Source organism: Anabas testudineus, chromosome 7, assembly GCF_900324465.2.
Source record: "Anabas testudineus chromosome 7, fAnaTes1.2, whole genome shotgun sequence".
In the NCBI taxonomy this organism is placed as follows: domain Eukaryota; kingdom Metazoa; phylum Chordata; class Actinopteri; order Anabantiformes; family Anabantidae; genus Anabas; species Anabas testudineus.
The window spans coordinates 12,473,087-12,492,458 of NC_046616.1; the positions used below are offsets into that span (position 1 = coordinate 12,473,087).

Below are 19,372 nucleotides of genomic sequence, written 5' to 3' on the forward strand. Positions count from 1 at the left end.
TTAGGGACATTATATTTATTAATACTCTTGACTTAAATGATCACATTTTATGACAAATACATAGAAAACCATGAAAGTCTAAAAGGTTCACATCCTTTTTCTTGCCACTGTATTTCATGGACTAATGTTCACAACTTTACATAACAGTATTTGACACTAGTTGGTTGTATTTGGCACACAGAGTCTTGTAACTCTCCCAAATTAGGTCTTTTGAAATCTTATGAATGTATCCAATAATGAATATGTTTTTTCATAATTAAACTGCTACTGCTACTCTTTACTTTGCCTTTGGTACTGAAGAAGGAACAAAATCATTGTACTAGAGGTCACGTTGTTTGGAGTTCATGTTTGCTGCAAGTCAAGTGGTATTTTATACTTAGACGAGCTATAGATCTGGTGTTGAAATGCTCGCTTCCCTGTCTGAGCCGAAAAATCTTGCCTATACGGGCAACATAATGAACCTCATTTTGTCCCCCTCTGTCCTTAAATGAAACAAAAAAATTCAACACCGTTGAATTTGATTGATTTTCACAAATAGTGCAATGACTTATTTGATTATTTTCCCCTTGGATAAGAAAATAATAAATGGTTGTTTTAACAACAGTCGGGTTTGTTGTGCTTGTTCATTTCTGTTCAGTCTTTTTATTTCCATAACAGATGTGACAGTCAAATTCAAATTATTATTATAATAATCGAAAACATTTGGGGTTAGTGGTGTTTAAGAAAAAGGAACAAATGCAGACATACAGGAAACAGTTCTACCTACAACAATAATAATAATTAAAGAAAATCAAATAAGTTTTGCTCACAGTTTCTTTCACAACACAGCTTTGGCCTGCTGTGTGGTGTTGTCTCTGATTGCCTTTAATTTCATGTCAATCAGCAGTGTGCAATCAGGATTCCTGGCTTGGACAGTAACCTGAGAGGCGCCTCCTTCTCCTTTTCTGAATAAATCAGTCTACAGTTTCAAGAGGGTGATACAGCAGAGAGTATTTAATTGCTTGCACATGAATAATGAATTTCTGTTGAGGTAGTGGCAATGTTCACTTACAACATTCATGCTGAACATTAATTAAGCAACATAAAATCCTCCTAATCCCCGATGAAAAAGCAGCAAACAGTGTTAACTACAACAGGCTCCGGACACAGGGACCTGGATCACCTGTACTCCACCTGTGCTCGTCACACTGGGATTCTTGTACCTCGACTCATATGTTTTTTATCTCTATTTTAAAACGATCAAATGAGTATTTACTCTGATTTTGCTTGTTTTTGCTGTGATGTCCTCTATTACACTTTCACCACTTGACTTGTTGGCTACAGACCATGTGCGTTATGTCTCTCCAGGAAGTCTTCTTGCTCTCCTTGCTTTGGGTGACAGCTGCCTCTGATGGGACTCCGCGTTGTGTTGAGGTCGCCTCGCAGCCAGCAGGGGACACACTTCAACCAATCATTTCAACAAATGGCACCTGTTGGGTTCAAAGGCAGAGCCGGGAGGCCGCGGACCTGCCGTATCCTGGTTTGCGTAAAACTCACTTTGACATCTCCAAGAAAGTGGACAACCCGCGGCGGGCGGATTTCGGAGAACTTCACGCTCACAGACAAAGACGCAGCGACTTAAACGAGAACAGGTGAAGCTGACAAGCGCTCGACAAGCTGAGGTGAGTGGCGGCATTTTGAATAGAGCCTGTCGAAACTCATTAATAGCTGTTTTAATGAATGTCAGGCTGACTGTCAGGTCGCGCTCCTCCCGACTGGGATTTATTAAAATAAGGGGAGTTTCTGTTCGTTAGTTTTAAAAGCTCCTCCAGGGACTGAATGAAAGCAGGATATTCACTACAGACTCTTCCTCTTTCATTTTTCTAAAGTGCGTTTTGCGTGTTCTTCAGCACCCAGCACCTCATGGCTCATCACCACTCTTTGTCTAAATTGCGCTGTCACTAATTGGAAACTGTAAAGATACAAATAAAGAAGAAAGAAAAGTTGATGTTTATCTATTGTAACGTGGTCGTGCTGACAAGTGTCCTTGTCCTCCACTGAATTCTGTTAATATAAATGTTTCCTTCCTCACTAACTGTGGCGACAACACCCTGGACTAACCGGCTGCCCATTAGTGCGCTGTGGTTGTTTCCCTTTCCAAAACCCTGTCCTCTTGAATCAATTATGAAGGAGGCTGGCTTGAGAAAATAAATTAATTATGACCAAGTAAGAGTAAGTCTCTAACCGAACAGTGATCACCTAAGGCACGCAGATGTCCCACAGTGCATCAATATCCCCTTTCACTTGTACAGTATATTAGAAACTAGTTCCCTGCTAAAACAAGGTGAAGTCGCGGCGCTGTCGTGCTCCACGTAGCAGATTTTACTTCCTGCAGCACATGACAGCCAATCATTAATGGTGAGGTGTCAGTGGAGCATTAGTCTTAACAAGGAACTGTGCGTCACCAGTAGCTGGAGCTGGAGTGGAGCCAGCGGTGTCTTGGCCCCCTCCCTCCCTCCTGCTGCCACTTGGGTCCTGGAGGACTGTGTCCAGAGCAGGTGGATTCAGGTGTTTACTGAGAGGTGTGGTGTGTTTGTTCACACAAACTCTCCTCCTCCCTGTTCTTTCCACCCTCCCTGTGGGATCGTTTTCTTAAGCAACAGGTGAGGAGCAGTGAGGTCACCTGCTACCTGCTACCTGCTGCTATGGCACCTGCAGAAACGCACCACAACCTTTAGGGGATTTTATGTTATTTTATTATTTTTATTTGCTCATTTCCTTTTGTACAGCAAAAAAAAAAAAAAAAAAAAAAATCACTGAATGTTTAGCACTAACACCAGGTAAGAGATACAGAGGCATAGATTTTTAATATCTAACATGCACTCTCATTTTATACAGAGTTTCTGTAAAATGTTTTTTTTTTCTTCTTTTCTTTTAAGCACAACCTGGAAAAATGCGCCTGTTCCCGCGGCGGCGTATGTCCCCCTTGAAGTTGGTGATCATTGGGGGCACTCTCTTTATGGTGGCGCTGGTAGTTCTTCAGAAGGATGTTGGCTCTTCGCCTGCTGTGGATCCGTGGTTTCAGGAGCTGGTAGACAAAAAGGACAAGATGATGGTGATGGTCCGAGAGGCCGTCAACAATATCGGCTTCCAGATCGGAGCTCCACAGCCACCCCCAGAACAGGTTCAGCCCACCCAGGACGTCAACTGCCCAGCTGGATTCTACACTCAGGCTGAACTCAAACCTCACCTGGAAAGGCCACCACAGGACCCCACAGCCCCTGGGGCTGATGGGAGGGTATTTACAAAAGACCACATGACCCCAGAGGAGCAGAAGGAGAAGGAGGAAGGCATGACACGGCACTGTTTCAACCAGTTTGCCAGCGACCGCATCTCGCTCAGTCGTAGTCTTGGGGATGACACGAGACCTCCAGAGTAAGAGCATGTCCTCTTAATAATCTGAGATCTTGTTTCACCCACAAATGTGCTGATATTTACATAGTACTGTAGGTCTGATAATACATGGCGTGTCTTATAAGCTCATGCTCAGAGTGGTAAATCATTTACATTTTCATATTGAGCTCTCCACTATCAAGGAAAATCACATGGGTACAAGGCTAAACTGCATATAACCACATCAAGTGGCTATTGTATAGCAGCATGTGCATGTCAGTATCCTGGATAATTGAGACTTAACTGTGGTTAAATGTCTCCACCCTGTTTGTCCAACTTGACATCTGAATATATCACAGCTCTGACAATCTTTCAAGTGAGTTTTTAATAGGCTTCCTGTTACCCTTCGCTCATTGAGTTATTTAAAGCATTTGTGAGCAGACCTTGAATATCTGATACACATGGTTCTGCAAGACCTTCTGTGGCTTTCTGACTTTGCATCAGCTATGCCTCTCACTCTTGCACGCTTCTTTGTCTCTTTATGTGGGTCACCCGGCTTAGGTGCGTGGAGCGGAAGTTTCGTCGTTGTCCTCCTCTGCCCGATACCAGTGTTATTATAGTCTTCCACAATGAGGCTTGGTCCACCCTCCTTCGGACGGTCTACAGTGTCCTACACACGTCTCCTGCTGTCTTGCTCAAAGAGATCATCCTGGTAGATGATGCTAGTACAGCAGGTATGCAGAATAGACACACACTTATGACAAAACATACTCAACAAGGAGCTAGGTGAGCCGTGTTAATGTGTTCACCCACCTATATTGCAACATGCTCTTTATACTGTGCTGAGTTTTAAGGGCTGTTTTCTTAATGGTGTTAGCTTTGGACTTAAAGTAGCATGCACACACAGCAGCAGAGGAAACTTATATTGAGTATGCATAGACAGACAATGCTTCTTTAGATGAGTTAAGCAATATATTCAGTCCAGTACTCAAAATGCAAGTCCTTATTTCAAGCATCACTCTGGGTACTAGCAGCTAATGTTTTCCCTCCAGAGGTCAGTGAATTTCAATAATGTTGGTTGCTTCAAAAGTTGAATTACTATATATGTCTTTGCATTGATAAAACAATGTCTAATAATACTTTAAAAATAGATCGGTTCGATTTGATTTATTAACAAACTCTTCTTCTAACACATCTAACACCTAAAGAGAGAAGCAGATGATAAAGTTAAGCCGATAAATTCATGCACATTGCTACACATGCTGTGACACTCAGCCTGTTTCCTACTGTACCAAAACTTCCCTTTTTGCTACCAGAGCAACAGCTATCAGTCATTGTTTACGACATGTGGGGGTGAATTCATTTAGACCGAAACTCATGAGAAATGTGTGTCTTGTGTTGTGGTCATAAAGGTTTATGAAGGGAAGTGCAACCTAGTTTTTTAGAAGCAGCGTTTCTACTTCATTGCTTTTTCATCTGGCAGTGGTCTCTAATATAAATCATTAGCTAAGCTTTGTTTCCCACCATTAGATTTTTTTAGTTTGCTAATGCTTCTATACCAATAAACATTTTTATTTCATAGTCTCTTTATTAGAATTCAACTAGAGCACATAGGAAAATCAGAAATTATGTACATGGTGTTAAACACAAAAATATTAGAAAAAATGCCTTTGTAGGCTAAAGTGACAAATATTGTCTTCTGGAGAGGTCAAGGACAAAAACAAGAGTGGAAGACCTGATGGGACGTTTCTCAGTTTCTTCTTTGAGAGGCCAGAAGTTCATCAAGGAGAGTTGTTCTAATGTAAAAAAAAAAGAGAGAGAGAGAGAGAAATATGTAAATATGGTTGTAAGTAAATACAAGTTTCAAGTTGGTATGACAAACTCTCACTCTCCTGTGACCTGGTATCAAGGTAATGAGCTCTGACCTTAACTAAGAATGGTAAATATTTTGGCTGCTTAAATACCATGGCCTAGACACATGTAGGTTGATACCAGAGATGAATATCTAACCTTTTATGTAACTCACAGTGGTGAGTGCAGTCGCTGTCTATGAAAATTAATCAAATGACACTGTGTCAAACAGCATCCAGTGGTTTAGGAATGGCACCAGCAGTATAAGCATACAGTCACATCTCCATAATACAGAATATTGATTTGTACACAGAGATTTGACTTGGTGGTGCAGCACAATGAAAATTGTAAAGAAGACTAACTAGAAAAATAGGACAACCTTTGTTTTAATTGATGAGACGGACACTGTAATGTTGTTTTTTTTTTTTATTCCTTCAGAGCACTTGAAAACCAAACTGGAGGAATATGTGCTTCAGCTGAAGATCGTCCGCATAGTGCGGCAGAAGGAGAGGAAGGGCCTCATCACAGCGAGGCTGCTGGGTGCCAGTATTGCTCAAGGCGAAATTCTCACCTTTCTCGATGCACACTGTGAGAAAACGCACAATATCACACAAACAGTGTGTGGCTCAGTCATTTTTATTATTGATTTTTATATTTACCAAAACATGTACATGTATAATGTTTCATCAGTCACTTTAAACTGGATTATAGGTAGTCAGTTCCAGTTAGATCTTCTTCAACACTCCCCACAACACAGATAAACTTCCTGACTTGGTTTTCTTCATTGGCAATAGTTTGATCCTTAAAATGTACCAAAACATTTTTTACTTTAAATAAATGCATCTGCTAAATGTAGTGTACTTATGACATCAGCTGTAATTGTCTGTACCTGCCAAAGATTGTTGGCACATGCTTGAAAAGGAAAATATGTGTTGATCTGAGTCTCTTCCTGTCTAGGTGAGTGTTTCCATGGTTGGCTAGAACCCCTGTTGGCTCGCATTGTTGAAGAACCCACAGCTGTGGTTAGTCCCGAGATCACCACCATTGATCTCAACACCTTTCACTTCAACAAGCCAGTATCCACCAACCGCGCTTACAACCGAGGTAACTTCGACTGGAGTCTGACTTTTGGCTGGGAGGCGATCCCTGAGGATGCAAGGAAGCTGCGCAAAGATGAAACCTACCCTGTAAAGTAAGAGGGATCATGTTGGTTTCACTTCAACATCTTGAATCATTTAAGTGACTAAAGCTTTTGTACATGTTCATCAAAATTTCAGAACCCCTACTTTTGCTGGAGGTCTCTTCTCTGTGTCAAAGAAGTACTTTGAACACATCGGAACATACGATGACAAGATGGAGATTTGGGGTGGTGAAAATGTGGAGATGTCATTCAGGGTTAGTGAATTGATCTATACTCCCAGAGATCTACATGTTACTTAAAGTCTCCCTCGCATCATCAACCTAGAGCCTGAATTGCTATATGTGACAAATGTGAATAACAGGTATGGCAGTGCGGTGGTCAGCTAGAGATCCTCCCATGTTCGGTGGTGGGTCATGTCTTCCGCACCAAGAGCCCCCACACCTTCCCCAAGGGCACAGAGGTCATCACTCGCAACCAGGTGCGCCTGGCTGAGGTCTGGATGGGTGAATACAAAAACATCTTCTATCGTCGCAATAAGGTTGCTGCAGATATGGCCAAAGAGGTGAGTGACCTGATGGGAGTAACAGCATTCAGATGCTAAATGCATGTAAATACAATAATCACCTTCTCCCATATTTTTGTATGCGGAGGTGATTGTTTCAAAGGCATTCACAGTATAAAACACCACCTTCACTGTTGTAGAACAAGTATGGTGACATTTCTGATCGTGTGGAACTGAGAGAAAGGCTGCACTGCAAGAACTTCACATGGTTCCTAAACACGATCTACCCAGAGATCTTTATTCCAGACTTAACTCCAGAAAAATTTGGAGCAGTAAGTCATGTTTCCCCTTATCTTTATGTGGATAACAATCATATCTCACACTGCGCATGTTGCAAAACTGCAGCTGTAACTGTTATTGTGTGTCTGTGTTTGCACCAGATAAGAAATTCAGGATCTCAAAAATGTCTGGATGTTGGAGAGAGCAACCAGGGAGGTAAACCGGTGATCATGTACCAGTGTCACAACATGGGAGGAAACCAGGTACGTTGACTCGAACTTGCACCTGTGAAATGAAAGTGTGGAGATAATTTATTGCTCTCCTATAAATTATTGGACGAGTTTGTGCCTCTAATTGTATAACTGTTCTCTTCTAGTATTTTGAATACACATCTCATAAGGAGCTGCGCCATAACATTGGCAAGCAGCTGTGTCTTCAGGCCAGTCCTGAACCGGAACCAGTGAAGATTGAGTTATGCCAGCTGAAGGGGAAAGGCACCAGTTTGTCACCACAACAAGAGTGGGTCTTTACAGAGGTGAGGATCACTTATGGCCAGACGTAAAGTCAAAGTTTGAGTTTAATAACAGTAATGTATCCGTCTGATATAATGATGTATGACTTCATTTATGTCACTGCTGCTTAGCTCAGCATAAACACTAGAAACAGAGGAAATCATGAAATTCAGTAAATTTTAATGTAGATGGGTTTTACAAATTGCAAATGTACCAGTTAATGAGCTTTAGATAGTTAAGGAGCTTCTGGGAACCATTTATCTTAGAGTGGAGCTAGACCAGCTGTTTGTACCAGTTTCCAGTCTGCTGAGCCATGCTATCAGATCGACACAGTGATATTCATCTTCTGATTTGACTCTCAAAAAGCAAATAAGGGTATTTCCAAGAATATCAGACTTTTACTTTACCATTCTCTGCTGAATAAATACTCATGGGTATATTAACTCTCTAATACTACTCTACAGGAAAATCTTCTGAAAAATCCCAGCAGTGGGAAATGTTTACAGCTGAAAGGAAGTGAGATTCAGATGTGCCACTGTAATTCCGCTGACATCTTCCAGCACTGGAGCTTCAGCTGACCTCCTGGTCTACCCTAGGTGACCCTTTGGCACCTTCCTCATACTCGGCTCCAAGGAGGCAATTCAGCATTGATCCAGTGGGACTTTGTGCTGTGGAGGCTGGGGCATTTGGCCACACTGAGTGGACAGAAAAAAAAAATGGAGGTCAAACTGAATCATTGCCCATCTGCTGGCAATGCTTGGATTAGTTGTTTTAAATTTTAAATGTATTTATGATGGAAACTCAGGAAAGGCCTTAAAGGGTGGTTGGGGGATATATAGAGAAATCGTTTACTTGATTCAGGAGTTGCAGCTTGACATGAGGCTGTGCCTGTGAACTGCAGTGAATTTGCACTCCTTTTTGAAAATCACTGTTTAGTGACCTTTTTTTCTCTGACACTGAATGTTGAAATGTCTTACTTTCTGTTTTTGTTTTTTGTTTTTTTAATAAAAAATTCTTTGTGTCAGATAAATCATCTTTTGTATTTTAGACATGTGTCAACATGTTTCATCAGAATATGTGTTTGTTACACAGGGAAACGGTAATGTATACATGTATAATGTAAGTTGTAACAGTCAACTAATTGTACTACTGTACAGTACTGTAAAGTTCCAGTTTTATGTTGGTACATGAATTTTCCTATTTGAACTGGTCAATGGTTGTAGGTGTTGATTTACTGTGTGTCACATCCTGACAGAATGATTAACTCCTACTTTTATATATATATATATAATCATGTAATTTTACATATGTGAAGTTGCTTGTGTGGAAGTTGATTGTTATTCATTTTACAGTCCAGTGAACAATTGCCACACCAGAGCGTAGGCAGTGATAAGAACCCTGTATACAACAAAGCAACAAGACATTGTGCAACATTTAGCTAAGGCGTGGTTTGCAGATTAAAATATTTCAGCCTTGTCAATAGACTTGAAGTGTAAGGGTGAATAGGCAGGACGCTTCAGTCCTTCTTGTTAAACCAGATCTGATGCAGTTTGCACCTAACCTTTGTCATACACTCACCCTGTTATAATGCAGGGGCTGGAGGATACAGGCTATATTTACACCCCAAAGAATGAGGAAGAAGTGAGAGACAGCACTTTTTTCTTTCTAACAATAGGTGGCAGTGTTAACTTTAGATTTTTGTGCAAGGCAAGGGTGACGATGGAAATTTCACCATACTGTGTGTGTCACGTCGCCATAGTGGAATGAGAGTGTTCACAGCAGGGACAGACTTTGAGCAGATGGGCCAAAAAGATGAGCGCTGAGCCTTTGACTCGCTCTGAGGTGTTTGGGCAGCTCAGGAAGGAACTCTATGGAGAGGAGCAAACCAGTCATTCCAGCACACACATTTTCATCATCCTAGGAGCCTCTGTGAGTAGAACTTTTCAACTTGTTACATGACCTGAACTACTATAGTTTGCAGAATAAAACAATGAGAATCAATTGATGAAGTTATTAAAGGTCTGTAAAAATATTCAGTCTGGTTAAAAAGTGCTCAGTAATAAAAGTTCACACACTATCTTGTTTGTTGAGATTTGTTGTTGTTAAACCATTTCGATTTCTATTGCAATGAATAAAAAACTGATTTAGAGGAATGTGTGAGGTGACAGGGGCCCAAAAGAGGCGACACAAAACCTCAGGATAGAGCAGTTCGCTGCAGAATATTGCACTGCTGTAATCAGAGTCTGAAATGTGCTGCATCTACATTTTCCTTTGTCGACCATTGAAAGAAGAGGATCATTTTGAAGCAAAACCATTTTGTCAGTCGGTTCATTCAGGCTGATTGTTTGTATCTGTCGTCCCTTGTTTTGTTTCGCATACTGCAGCTCTGCAAACTGTTGCAGCGTGTTAAAAGTTTGTTTAAAGTCTCTCCGGTTTGGTTTGGGTGGTTTGTTTTTAAAGCTCACTTACTCTTTGGACTCTCGTCTGATTCCTTAATGTGCAGTGATTATCAGTAGAAGTTGGTGATCAGATCTTTTTCATTCGTATTATTTGCACAGGGAGATCTCGCTAAAAAGAAGATCTACCCAACTTTGTGGTAAGTAAAGAACTGCTCGTACACGGGTCTGACAGAGTTGTTTGTTTCCCTTGTATTGTGAAGAGTTGTTGACCCTTGGCCAGTGTTCTGCTTTGCTGCCTTTGACTCTGTTCATTCTTTAGGTGGTTATTCAGAGATGGCCTGCTCCCAGACAACACCTACTTTGTGGGTTTTGCTCGGTCTAATCTGACCGTGGAGGACATCAAGAAAGCATGTCTGCCTCATCTGAAGGTAGTATATCTACGGCTCTTAGCGCTAAGTCTGTTGATCATTTGAGCCATGTTTTTTAGAAATCTCTGTTTGATATTTCTCTCAGGTCCATGATGGAGAGAGGGAGTGTCTCTCAGTCTTCTTCAGCAAGAATTCCTACCTGAGTGGCAGGTATGATGACGGGAGCTCATTTGACCAACTCGGCGCACATCTGTCATCTCTGCCTGGGGGAGGTGATGCTAACCGGCTGTTCTATTTGGCTCTGCCTCCCACCGTCTACCATCATGTCAGCAAAAACATCAGAACCCACTGCACGGGCAGCAAGTGAGTATCTGCCAACGCCATGAAAACAATGATTTAGTGGCGATTTGATCATGTTTCTAATCGGCTTGTAAAAACAGAGGCTGGAACAGGGTCATTGTTGAGAAGCCATTTGGTCGTGACCTCCAGAGCTCACAGGAGCTGTCAGCCCACCTGTCATCGCTGTTCACAGAGGACCAGATCTACCGCATAGATCACTATCTGGGCAAAGAAATGGTCCAGAACCTCATGGTGCTCAGGTAACATGCTTCATACACACATTTTCAGGCACTTAGATGATGAATGATGTACATTTTTATTTGATATCCCTCATCTCTTTGTTTCTTATTTTTTTTTTTTTCTAGGTTTGGTAATCGTATCTTTGGACCTATATGGAACAGAAGCAGTGTGGCCTGCGTGGTGCTCACCTTCAAGGAGCCTTTTGGCACTCAGGGCCGTGGTGGATACTTTGATGACTTCGGCATCATTCGGTGAGAGACGGTACATTAAAATAAACATGAAAAAAGAGCATTTATTTTTAGCTGTCATAGAAACTTGCCCTGATTTCAGACCTTTCATCTTAATGTAGAGATGTGATGCAGAACCATCTCCTTCAAATGCTGTGTTTGGTTGCAATGGAGAAACCTGCATCCACCAGCCCTGATGATGTGAGGGATGAAAAGGTAACATCGGCTCTTGGATAAAAGGACATGATTTATTTATTGGAAACATCATCCATACCACTGTAACCCTGTTATCCTGTGTGTTTTGATGTGCCGTAGGTGAAGGTGTTGAAGTACATAGCTCCAGTTGCAGTGTCAGACGTGGTCCTTGGCCAGTATGTGGGGGACCCTGAGGGGGAGGGCGAATCCAAGCTGGGTTACCTCGATGATCCCACTGTACCAAAAGGCTCCTGCACACCAACATTTGCCACTGCAGTGCTCTATGTTCAGAATGAGAGATGGGATGGTGAGGCTAAACATGTCTACACTGTATGTTGTATGTATCTCTGTATGCTTTTCTGATATAATGTTATGTGGCATATGTTTCCTCTCTTCTTATCTGAACTTGCACCAACATCATCCAGGAGTCCCTTTCGTTCTGCGCTGTGGCAAAGCTTTGAATGAACGGAAGGCAGAGGTACGCCTGCAGTTCACCGACGTGCCAGGAGACATCTTCGGTGGACACTGTCAGAGGAACGAGCTGGTGGTGCGGGTGCAGCCAGATGAAGCCATTTACCTGAAGATGATGACCAAGAGGCCTGGAGTTTACTTCAGCCCAGAAGAAACTGAGCTAGACCTCACTTACAAGAGCAGATACAAGGTGATACAAAGGCTCACTTCACACAAGTATCCATTACATCAGTGTTTGAAGTTAATTTATTTCTTCAGGACTTGTTTTAGGAAGAGCAAAAAATAATCTAAAGATGCATAAAATAGGTCTATATTAGTCCGATGAGATAAATAGTGATTCTGATGATGGTAAAAAAGTTGGATGTGATGATAACAGTCATACGTTCTTAATACAGAAACATTGTACAGTATCTAACAATTCTCCACAATAATCAAGAAACAAACAAATCATGATGTTCTGTCCCTTCTACTGAGAGACTGTAGATCATGAATCTAAAATAATTATGTAGTTATTTTAACAGCCTCTGTGTTCTTGTAGAATGTGAAGCTCCCAGATGCTTATGAGAGACTGATACTAGATGTCTTCTGTGGAAATCAGATGCACTTTGTCCGCAGGTTGGTAGCACTACTGTTTGAATTTTTACTTGCACATAATTTATTATCTAAGTTTTCTGTCAAAATACTTTAATCAGAATTGAGCAAGATTCACATAGATTTCTTTTTCAAGTTGAGAATCAGGGGATTTTGTTGTGTTCACATGAAACGCTCCTCTTTTTGCCCCAGTGATGAGTTGCATCAGGCCTGGAGGATCTTCACTCCTCTCCTTCACCAGATAGAGGGAGAAAAAACACGCCCCATCCCCTACACATTTGGAAGGTAAAAATCTCTTTTATGAGGCAACAATAAATACATGATGCGCTTTTCGGTGATCTATTTTCTTCCTCTTGTATTTTTTTCCTGTGCCTACAGTCGTGGTCCAAATGAGGCAGATGATCTTGTGAAGAGGGTTGGATTCCGCTATGAGGGAAAATACAAATGGGTGCACCCCCACACAACATAATACCTCCGGTCACACAGGCGTACACAGGATTCACCTACTCATGAACACACTACTGCAAGAAAGTTTACGAACAATAAAGTTTTGCTGTTATTCCACTGTGTGAATTCTTTTCTTTAATTCCTAATCCTGCCAAAATGAATGTGCAAATACAAACTGGTCTGAAAGTTAAGAGGTCATCTGTTCTTTGCATTTAGTTTTTTATTTAATTATTTATATGGCCACTAGAATAGATAGGACTGGTAAAGAACCCACTATTCAAGTATTTCTTTGTGTTTAATTAATATAAAGACTCTTTGAACTAATTGCCAACATAAGTGATGATTTAGGTGAGTTACTTTAAAAAAGGAGAATAGTTATACCATAATTTTCAGTTTTTATATTTTAATTAAAAAAGTAAAAGTTCAATATTTAAACACAGGATTGCTTTTTACCTGTGAACACGTCAGTATAGTTATTACCAAACTGAATGTTAAGAACATGAAGTAGTATCAGTGCTAGGAGGGCTTGTTGGTCTGGTTTGTAGCAACAGGTCATAAGTGACGTGAAGTGGTTTTATGTCTCCTCTGTCCAAGTTTGTGTCCTAGCTGAACACACACCATAAAACAACAGTAATACACAATTCAATGATCCTTCAGTAATCTGAGAGTCGTAGACGGCACAGAAAAGACAAACCTTTTTGAACAGCTTCTATTCTGAGGTGACTGTGTTTCCTCTTTCCTGTGTTACTTGATTTTTTTTTTTAACATTTACAGTATGTAATAATGGGAAGCTGTGTTAATACTAAAAATAGTGAAGTTTTGAAGTTGTCCAGCTACACAAATTAAACAACTGTTAATAACAGTAAGGCCGAGAACTGAGTTTATTATTGCACAAAGATGGTCTTTGCCTTTTCTTTAAATTCACTCTTTTGTGTAGAAATGTCAGCACTGCAGAGAAGTATATTACTTAGTGTTTTTAAAGAGTTAAACAAACACACAGATTTAACAATAAATATCTTTTTTTACATTATTGCAATTAGAAAACCTGAAATATTAAAAACTCTATTTCCCGTAGTTACTTTTTAAGCAAACATTTAGTTGAGACTATTTGTGTAAAATGCATCTAGTTTCACACTTGCATCATCATCTAGTTGCATTCCTCGCTGCAGCTCTGCAGGGCTGCTCCATCCTCAATGCCCCTGGCGTATAGACGCACCAGCTGGCCATGAATCCTGAAAGAAGAAGTGGGCAGAGTTTTAAAAACCGTGCTGCTGAGACAGTTTTTTTAATCATTTTTTTCTGTGACAAGTATGAGTTAGTTCTCCTGACATATGATAACAGTGTGGGGATGTGACGTTACACAAAATCCAACATAAACGGTTCCACTAATGTACCTGCAGAGGATCTCGGTGAAAGGCAGAATCTCTCCATCACAGTTCCACACGGACACAGCAGGAGCTTTACTGCAGCACAGGCCGCACAGGATGGGACTCACTGTTTTCTCCTCGTTCGTCATTTCTCGCCCTGGGTCCGTCTCTGCCAGGTGCTGCTGGGAGCCGGTCCTGCTCTCAGTCTCAACATATCCTCCTTCCTCTTCATCTATCCCACCGTTCAACCCTCCGATCTCTTCATAACCTTCCTCCTCTTTGTCAGAGGGAAGGCAGAAGCGGACGGCCTTCACACGGTGCACCTCCACAAACGGCAGGTCAAACTAAGAAAAGTGTGGCAGAATTAATTTAAGCTGTTTTTAAACTTACTTTCTTTCCTTTGTTCTGATGTTTTTGGTGAAAATGTGCCAATACCTGGTCTTGTGTGCTTGTGTGCCTGTAAAGGAACTTGAGAAAGCCCAGTGGGTTGGTCTCCCATACCAGGATAAGGTCCCCTGTTCCGTCTGCCAGGTGAGCAGAAGGTGAGAGCCCAAGAGGACTCCTGGGACATGAGCTGGACATACAAGTGAGGGACACACACCTGAATTTCCCTTTGACGCTTACCCACTCACCTGGAGAGACAAAGAAAAGAAAAGTCGTGTTACATCATAAAATACCCCTGCTCATACTCTACTGTATGGACGACCATGCTCATCATGCTGACTTTACTGTAACATGTCACATCACCCTGTTCCCAAAACAACACATAAAACCAGAGATTATTTTTAATCAATCAAGTTGCACATATCTGGAGGTTGTCAGTGTACTGGTAATGTAACCTACTGTAAAACTGTAATGTAATGGGAGTCAAAATAGAAATCTGTGGCTTCACGAGATCATTAATATGGGAGGAAAGTGATCAAAACATGCCAGTGTTCGCACATTCGGATTGTTTCTTGTCTTGTGAAGTGCTGAATAATGTCACTGATACAACCATAGAAGAAAAAAAAATCACACTGCTATAAGTGGTTTGTTTTAAAGGGTCATGAGTATCCATGTTATTACCTCCTGAGTCACTGCTGAACTCGCTAAAGTGGGAGCTGTACAGGGAGCCTGAATCAGAAAAGTGGTGGAAAAGTCTTTCAGTGCTTCTGGAGCACACACTGCACCTAAACACATACACACAAACATGCAATACAAAGAGTTTCAGTGAAATAACAAACTACTCGACCTTGACACCAATTCATCAGAGGATCATACACCACTGGCTGACAACGCCAGGTTGGTACAGTGCCTCAGACAAAGACTAAGGTATTGTATACTCTAACAGGAGACTAAAGCTCTTTCATCTAGATCAAGTTCCTCTTGCCATGGTTTGTACCCTCCTTAAGGGACACCCAACACCTGAGTCCCAGCTACAGAGGTAGCAATTTCAATGCCTCAAGCAGTGAATTTGTATATTAATGATGCTACTCCCAAGAACACTTTCTCTCTTTCTACTCTAAAAGGTTTAAGATTCACAAAGATGAGGGCTGGGAGGAAGAAGTTCATATCTCCACAACAGCAAACACATACATACATACATACATATCTATACAGTGTGTGTTTGAAGGTGTTAACACATAGCCCATTACATACATTTTTATGGAGTATTATCTAGTAATGTTTCTCTTTTCTTAATAGTATGGGAATTCTTTTTCTTTTTCGTGTTATTTTACCCTGAGAGGCAGCGTGTTTTATCTCTCGGGCTGGAGAGCAGTGGGTCTGCTGGTAGATACTGAACTATGCCCGCATAGCTTCTGTTGCTCAGGTATACCATTGTGCCTAACCAGAAAGGAGGAGAGCAGTGTGGTTAGATAAAAATACCCAACACACCTTTAAAAAAAACATGCTTAGCCTGTGGTTTAGTTACATGAAATGACTTTACAAAAGAACATAATACGTTTTCACCTTGGTCAAACCACTAACAGATACAGTTTGATGTTTTTTTAACTCTAAAGCTAATTATAAATAGAGATGATCTGAAACGATCTGATATAATTGAGCATATACTCATTCCTGTCTTCATGTATGAACCAACAGTCTATACCTGAATAGTCATATCTGAGAGGTCCCATCCAGCGGTGTTTTTCACTCTCAGCCAGGACGTCCCCATAGAAGCCATAGCCCAACATAGACACGGAGTAGCGCACCAGGGCAGAGGCATGATGAACTGAACACACGTCCAGAGGCTGGGAGTCTCCTGGGAGGTATAGAGGGGAATTGTGCAGTTCAAAATTGACAAAATGATTTAAAAAATTTAAGAATGTTTAATGACGATGATTGAAAATGTGGTTTGTTTGTATTGATTCAACTCCTCACCGATGATAATGTGCAAAGCTGATGTTAAAGGGTCGATCACTCCCACTGTGGCGTAACACACACAGTCCGTAGAACCTGAAACGGATACGACAGGTTGATGTTTGTACCTTGGTTCTTATTGGAACTCCATCACTTCATGAATACTGAACCTCATTGTCATTACCTGCGGGGATGATGCCAATGTGAAGCGAACAAGGCTGAAGGGTGACAGTGGGATCATTTTCACAAAGGCCTGCTTCTTGTTGAGTCCGCCCAATCAAACCGTGAAGGATTTCACTGAACATGCCATCCCCTCCCACACACACCACACTATTATAAACAAACACAACAGTTTCTGTTATGAAAGCACCTCCCAGCAAGCTTAGCTGTTATAATGGCCACAGTGTTTACACTGTGCCGACAGCTCTTACCCGTCAAAGCCTGTCAGGTCTTTCTTCAGGAGGTGATCTCTGGCCTGGTTTGCCCGCTCAGTCACTAAACATTACATGATTATATACACACTGCAAAACCCATTCTGTTAATCATTTTTCAAAGTATGTGGGTCAATCTAAAGCCATCTGTGAGACACAACCCTTCACGTGCAGATATAAGATCATTGTTACCTATTACATGAGAGCTGATACCAGCCAGCTCGAACAGAGGGGCAACCACAGAGTGGTAGATCTTTCGTCCTTTCCTCTTTCCTCCAAAGGGATTGATAAACACCAACAGTCTATGTGGACGTAATGGACCTGAAACATACATTGGGAATATTTACAGTGAAAGCCAATAAGACATAAGAGCTGTAATATCAGTTTTTTAGTAACATCACTCTTACTGTGCGTTTTGAGAGCAGTTCTGAGGTGCTTCGTCCACTGGTCTCTGAGGACCCGACTAGGGCAGCTGAATTGGGTCCGGCCCAGTCTCCATAGCAACCCAGAGGAGCCCCCACTGCTGCTACGCTTCACATAGAAAACTGAAGGTGTATGACAAATGAGGAAAGTGAAACAGTGCTATAAAACCACAGAGTCAAATACTAAAGTGTGGAGGACTGCAGACACGTAATGGTCTATTTTAAGCCGGCGTGTTGAGCACATGATAAATTAATTCATGTTATCTCGGTATGAATGGCGAAAGATGTGCAGTGCTTCAGGCTGTGTTATTATTTACTTCAGCACTGACTGTGCTCGTGGATTTATGATACTAGAGAGTCTCTCAAGAGAACCCACCTGTGAAGTCTTTGTCTGTGTCCTCAACTAACTTCTGGGGCAGGATCTCCACCCGTCCCTCTTCCACACCAACCACCTCTGCCACAGGTACTGAAGCTTGAAACAGACAGACGCACAAGATAAAAACTTTATTTAAGGCCATTTTACACACAATTAATAAAATATTTTAATGGCTGGAAAGCCAGCAGACATTACCTATAGAAGAGACATGGCTTCTTTAGTGGCCTCTGTTCCTAATGATATTAATAATGACTCAGTTCCATTTAATTGCTTCATTTACTTCCTTACCTAATATTAATAAAACATTGTCCTACTATCTATTAATCTACTGTGAAGTCTGCTATTGTACATGCTGGCTCACTGGCACACCTAAAAGGAGTGGAACCATCATATTATCAATCACACCAGTTCATGATAAGAAAAGCCTTAAGAGACTTTTCTTAAGGACAGTTTGAGATTTTACAGTTACTGGCTGCGTAAAAAAGATTTGGATGATAGAGTTTGTGCAAAGCGATGTAAAAAAAAACATAGTTTGTGATATTTATTTTCAGTAAATATCAAGGCAACATGGTGTCTAAGGGGGGGTCGGCGGGGGTGTCACCTGTGTCTCAATTAAAATGTTTGTCTATGCAGCCACAGCAGGCTGCAGAGGACACTTTCCATTTTCACCCTAACACCTCTTGCCCATTTGCGTAACGCTACGTGACTCTGTTTTGGTGCTTTTGGAGAAAGTCGGAGGGAAAGCACAGCCTTTGTTTGGAGTATGCTGTGTCAGTGGGTTGTGTGTCATGCTCAACTTGTTCTTCACGTTTTCTCCAGGCAGCTTTTAGCCTTAAGGGCTTTTGTTTGTCATCAGTCTTGTACGTAGCTCGACGCAGAAAGGAAACCGGTTGTGGCTTTGTTATTGCGCAGCAACGGATGCAGGCATTTATTTGTGTCATTTCTCAGTTTTAAACAGGAAAATAAGTTCGCTCAACACATCACGGTGAAAAGAAATATAGTGAATAGTTGTGCTGTTTTTATTAAAATGTGAGTATAATCTCATTATGGCGCATTATTATGGACCGCGTAATGACTTGGAGAGCGCGCACTGGGCCACCTACTTGTTTTCTTATCGCGATTCTTCTTGTCCACCTCGGTCCAGTTGAAATGCCAGCCTGTCAGCACAGCCCGGTATCTCTTACTTCCGACCCACAAACTTGACTCCAGCTGGCCCGTCTCCATCTGGAAGAGCCCGTCGCTTCACTCCGCTTTCCTCAGCAAACTTTTATGATCCCATTTTACACTCATACCGTTTACATCTCTGGGAAACAGCAGCAGGTTGGCAGTCTGACCTCGCCTTTAGTCAGCAGCCCACCAGTGTCCTTAATCTGCCACAGGGAAGTTTTCATCTTCCACACTGGAAGAACCTGAACCTTCTCTTCAAAGGAGTAATTATGTCTGTGAAATGTTGAAGACGCCGCCTGACACACGAGTGTCACTCTAAAAATACCCGTTTCGTT

At 41.5% G+C, this 19,372-nt stretch overlaps 3 protein-coding genes across 3 annotated transcripts; 2 read left to right on the top strand and 1 right to left on the bottom strand.

The window, feature by feature from the left end:
• Nucleotides 1-1,319: 1,319 nt before the first annotated feature.
• galnt6 (UDP-N-acetyl-alpha-D-galactosamine:polypeptide N-acetylgalactosaminyltransferase 6 (GalNAc-T6)) lies at nucleotides 1,320-8,871 on the top strand. The gene is made up of 11 exons (XM_026368813.1): nucleotides 1,320-1,661; nucleotides 2,919-3,414; nucleotides 3,934-4,106; nucleotides 5,662-5,811; nucleotides 6,181-6,415; nucleotides 6,501-6,618; nucleotides 6,726-6,926; nucleotides 7,067-7,198; nucleotides 7,307-7,408; nucleotides 7,522-7,680; nucleotides 8,122-8,871. Exons 2-11 carry the CDS (start codon nucleotides 2,933-2,935, stop codon nucleotides 8,233-8,235), a joined length of 1,866 nt encoding a protein of 621 aa, XP_026224598.1. The 5' UTR covers nucleotides 1,320-1,661; nucleotides 2,919-2,932; the 3' UTR covers nucleotides 8,236-8,871.
• A 598-nt stretch (nucleotides 8,872-9,469) lies between these two features.
• LOC113167892 (glucose-6-phosphate 1-dehydrogenase-like) lies at nucleotides 9,470-13,046 on the top strand. Its single transcript, XM_026368816.1, has 12 exons — nucleotides 9,470-9,586; nucleotides 10,216-10,253; nucleotides 10,376-10,484; nucleotides 10,570-10,787; nucleotides 10,865-11,023; nucleotides 11,129-11,254; nucleotides 11,353-11,446; nucleotides 11,546-11,732; nucleotides 11,851-12,086; nucleotides 12,435-12,511; nucleotides 12,680-12,772; nucleotides 12,866-13,046. The coding sequence occupies exons 1-12, from the start codon at nucleotides 9,470-9,472 to the stop codon at nucleotides 12,954-12,956; spliced, it is 1,545 nt and encodes a 514-aa protein (XP_026224601.1). The 3' UTR covers nucleotides 12,957-13,046.
• Nucleotides 13,047-13,787: 741 nt separating this feature from the next.
• zgc:158263 (ceramide kinase family protein) lies at nucleotides 13,788-19,372 on the bottom strand. Its single transcript, XM_026368815.1, has 13 exons — nucleotides 18,974-19,372; nucleotides 17,871-17,966; nucleotides 17,480-17,617; nucleotides 17,265-17,393; nucleotides 17,073-17,136; nucleotides 16,826-16,971; nucleotides 16,663-16,737; nucleotides 16,391-16,543; nucleotides 16,020-16,125; nucleotides 15,367-15,470; nucleotides 14,737-14,933; nucleotides 14,329-14,645; nucleotides 13,788-14,166 (listed from the first exon to the last, which is right to left on the bottom strand). Exons 1-13 carry the CDS (start codon nucleotides 19,092-19,094, stop codon nucleotides 14,082-14,084), a joined length of 1,731 nt encoding a protein of 576 aa, XP_026224600.1. The 5' UTR covers nucleotides 19,095-19,372; the 3' UTR covers nucleotides 13,788-14,081.